This window comes from Mustela erminea, chromosome 6 (genome assembly GCF_009829155.1).
Source record: "Mustela erminea isolate mMusErm1 chromosome 6, mMusErm1.Pri, whole genome shotgun sequence".
Taxonomy (NCBI): domain Eukaryota; kingdom Metazoa; phylum Chordata; class Mammalia; order Carnivora; family Mustelidae; genus Mustela; species Mustela erminea.
The window spans coordinates 90,291,591-90,294,423 of NC_045619.1; the positions used below are offsets into that span (position 1 = coordinate 90,291,591).

Consider the following 2,833-nt stretch of genomic DNA (forward strand, 5'->3'; position numbering starts at 1 on the left):
CCTCTTTCCTCAATATGCACAGAACTTTGTATTTTTACTAGATTTGTTTGTTTCTGAAAGGACAGAATAATCTCTATCCAAGATCTTAGAATTCCCTACCTAGATTGCACCCTTGAAAACCCCAAAGGGAATAAAAGTGGGAAAGAAGGAAGGATGGAAGGAAGGAGGGAGGGAAAGCAGGAAAAAAGGAGAAAGAGAAAAAACAAAAGTCTGATGAAATCATGCTTAGAAAATATACTCAAGAATTGCTTCTGTTTTTAGTAAGTGAATTGTGCCAATAAGAGTGCACATCACCATAAGGACAAAAAAATAATGAAAGAAATAAGAATATGTTACCAGGTAAAAAGATGATTCTTTTGTCAGAATATGAAGCTTTTCTCCTTGTAATAAAAGAAAAATAAATATAATATTTGTCTGTTATCTTTATAGTAGAGAAGGAAGCTAAATGATTTAAAAAAATAAAAAGAGATCATCAATTTAATAGAGTTTCACTCCAAATGAAGTTTTAAGTGGATTATTATGTCTGTGAGAAATATATTCCATAAGAAAAGGCAACTTTCAATGGTAATAACTGATAATAACTCAAGGGAAAGCAATCGATGAGCTCTTATTTCAATACACTTTGCTAGAATCTCTATTTCTCCAAAGCATGCTTAGAGAACAAGCCTGCATTATTTGCAAAATAGGTATATCTCAAAGGTTGACCAATCAGATTAAATTCTTTATTCTTTAAAAATAACAATTTGTTCTGTATTGCTGTTTTGTAATTTATTGGGAACAATACGATGAAATTTTTTTCCATTCTAGCTTTTAGTTATTTTTACTTAGTGTTCTGATCACTTATTTCTTTCATTTTTACATCTCTCCAGTTCCACCTACATCTCAGCCATGAAAAACGAACTTAATTGGAATTACTCAGAAGTGACAGAGTTCATTCTGCTAGGCTTTGGAACCCCTCCAAAACTACAAATCCTCTTATTCCTAGTGTTCTTGCTAATCTATACAGTCACTGTGGTGGGAAATATTAGCATGATAATTGTCATTAAGATGGATTCCAGACTTCAAATCCCTATGTATTTCTTCCTTAGAAACTTGTCCTATTTAGATCTCTGCTACTCCACAGTCATCGCTCCCAAAACTTTAGCTAACTTCGTGTCTAGTGAAAAGAAGATTTCTTACAATGGGTGTGCAGCCCAGTTTTTCTTCTTTGCTCTATTTGTCACAACTGAAGGCTTCCTTTTGGCTGTAATGGCATTTGATCGATTCTCGGCCATTTGCTCTCCTCTCCTTTACCCTGTGCACATGTCGCAGAAAGTCTGTGCTCAGTTGGTGACTGGATCCTACATCTGTGGAGGCATCAACTCCATCGTGCAAACAGGTTTCACCTTCAGTTTGCGTTTCTGTGGAGAAAACAGACTGGACCACTTTTTCTGTGACGTCCCAGCCCTGATCAAGATCTCTTGTGATGACACTTTTGTGAACGAGATTGTGCTGTTCATTCTCTCTGCCCTCATCATCATTACCACCACAACTGTCATTCTGGTTTCCTATGCTTACATCCTCTCCACTGTCCTGAAGATCCCCTCTACCCACGGCAGGGGTAAGACCTTCTCCACCTGCGGTTCCCATATAGCTGTGGTGAGTTTGTTCTATGGGACTGTGTTCTTTATGTATGCCCAGCCCGGTGCCATCTCCTCCCCAGAACAAAACAAGATCGTAGCAGTGCTATACACATTGATAATACCAATGCTAAACCCTTTAATATACAGTCTGAGAAACAGAGATGTGAAAGATGCTGTGAAGAGAATACTACACTGGAAATGATTCTTTCCGTAATGTTTGTAAAACCATGAGGCAGTAGACACTGTTTGTTTTCTAAGGGTTCCAGTTATCCTTGTTCTTGGAATATTAATATATAAAAGATATTTTTATATATGACATCAAATGTTTTTCTAAGTGTTACAAAATGGTATTTCTATGCTTAGAATATATGAAAACATTGTTTTCAATTTTGGATGTGATAATAATATCTTCATTTCAGTTTTACTTTAGGAAGTAAGTAGTAAGAGCTGCTATTGTATGAGAATTAAAATATTACATCTGTGTGAACTATTCTATCCTACAAAGCAAGTATACTAATACTCATTTGGAAAAGAAAGCAGCCACACTGTGTAGGGGCAAAACAGAATGGTAATGGTTACATATAGCACTTTTGAGTTTTACTCACCCCTTTCTTTCCCAAAGACTCAGGTTTATATTTTGAAGACTATCATCCTTAGAATTGCTACTGCTATAAAAAGAGGATCCCCAGAATATTATTTAATAATTATTTACATGGAAAATATGTGGCAGTAATATTGTGTTAATTTTTAATTCATTTTTTCTAAAAATTAAATGATATATTTTATAATAAAAGCTTATACATAAAGAACACATAACATCACTTTTATAACTGTTTTTCAAATGAGGACATTGAGGCATTTGGAGACTAAGTAACTTGGTATAGTCAAAACTTAACACTAGTATGGTTCCAGGATTTTTATTATTCAAATATATATTGCAAAGCATGTGGAATATTCTAAAGATGTAATCTCATAATCTAGAAACAGCTATTTATGAAAGGAGGTATAGATATGGGGTCAGTTCTGTCATTGACCCATTATCCTGTCATTATTTTAATTTTTTCTTTAGAGAGAGAGAGAGAGAGAGAGAGAGAGCAAACACAAGCGAGAATGGGGGCTGGGCAAGGGAAAGGGAGAGAGAGTCTCAAGCAGTTTCCATGCCAACTCGGGGTTCAATCTCATGACTCTGAGATCATGGAATATCTGAGTCA

General features: G+C 35.3%; 1 protein-coding gene across 1 annotated transcript; it reads left to right on the top strand.

The window, feature by feature from the left end:
• Positions 1-888: 888 nt before the first annotated feature.
• LOC116593566 (olfactory receptor 12-like) lies at positions 889-1,824 on the top strand. Its single transcript, XM_032347860.1, has one exon. It carries the CDS (start codon positions 889-891, stop codon positions 1,822-1,824), a length of 936 nt encoding a protein of 311 aa, XP_032203751.1.
• The last annotated feature ends 1,009 nt before the right edge of the window (positions 1,825-2,833 follow it).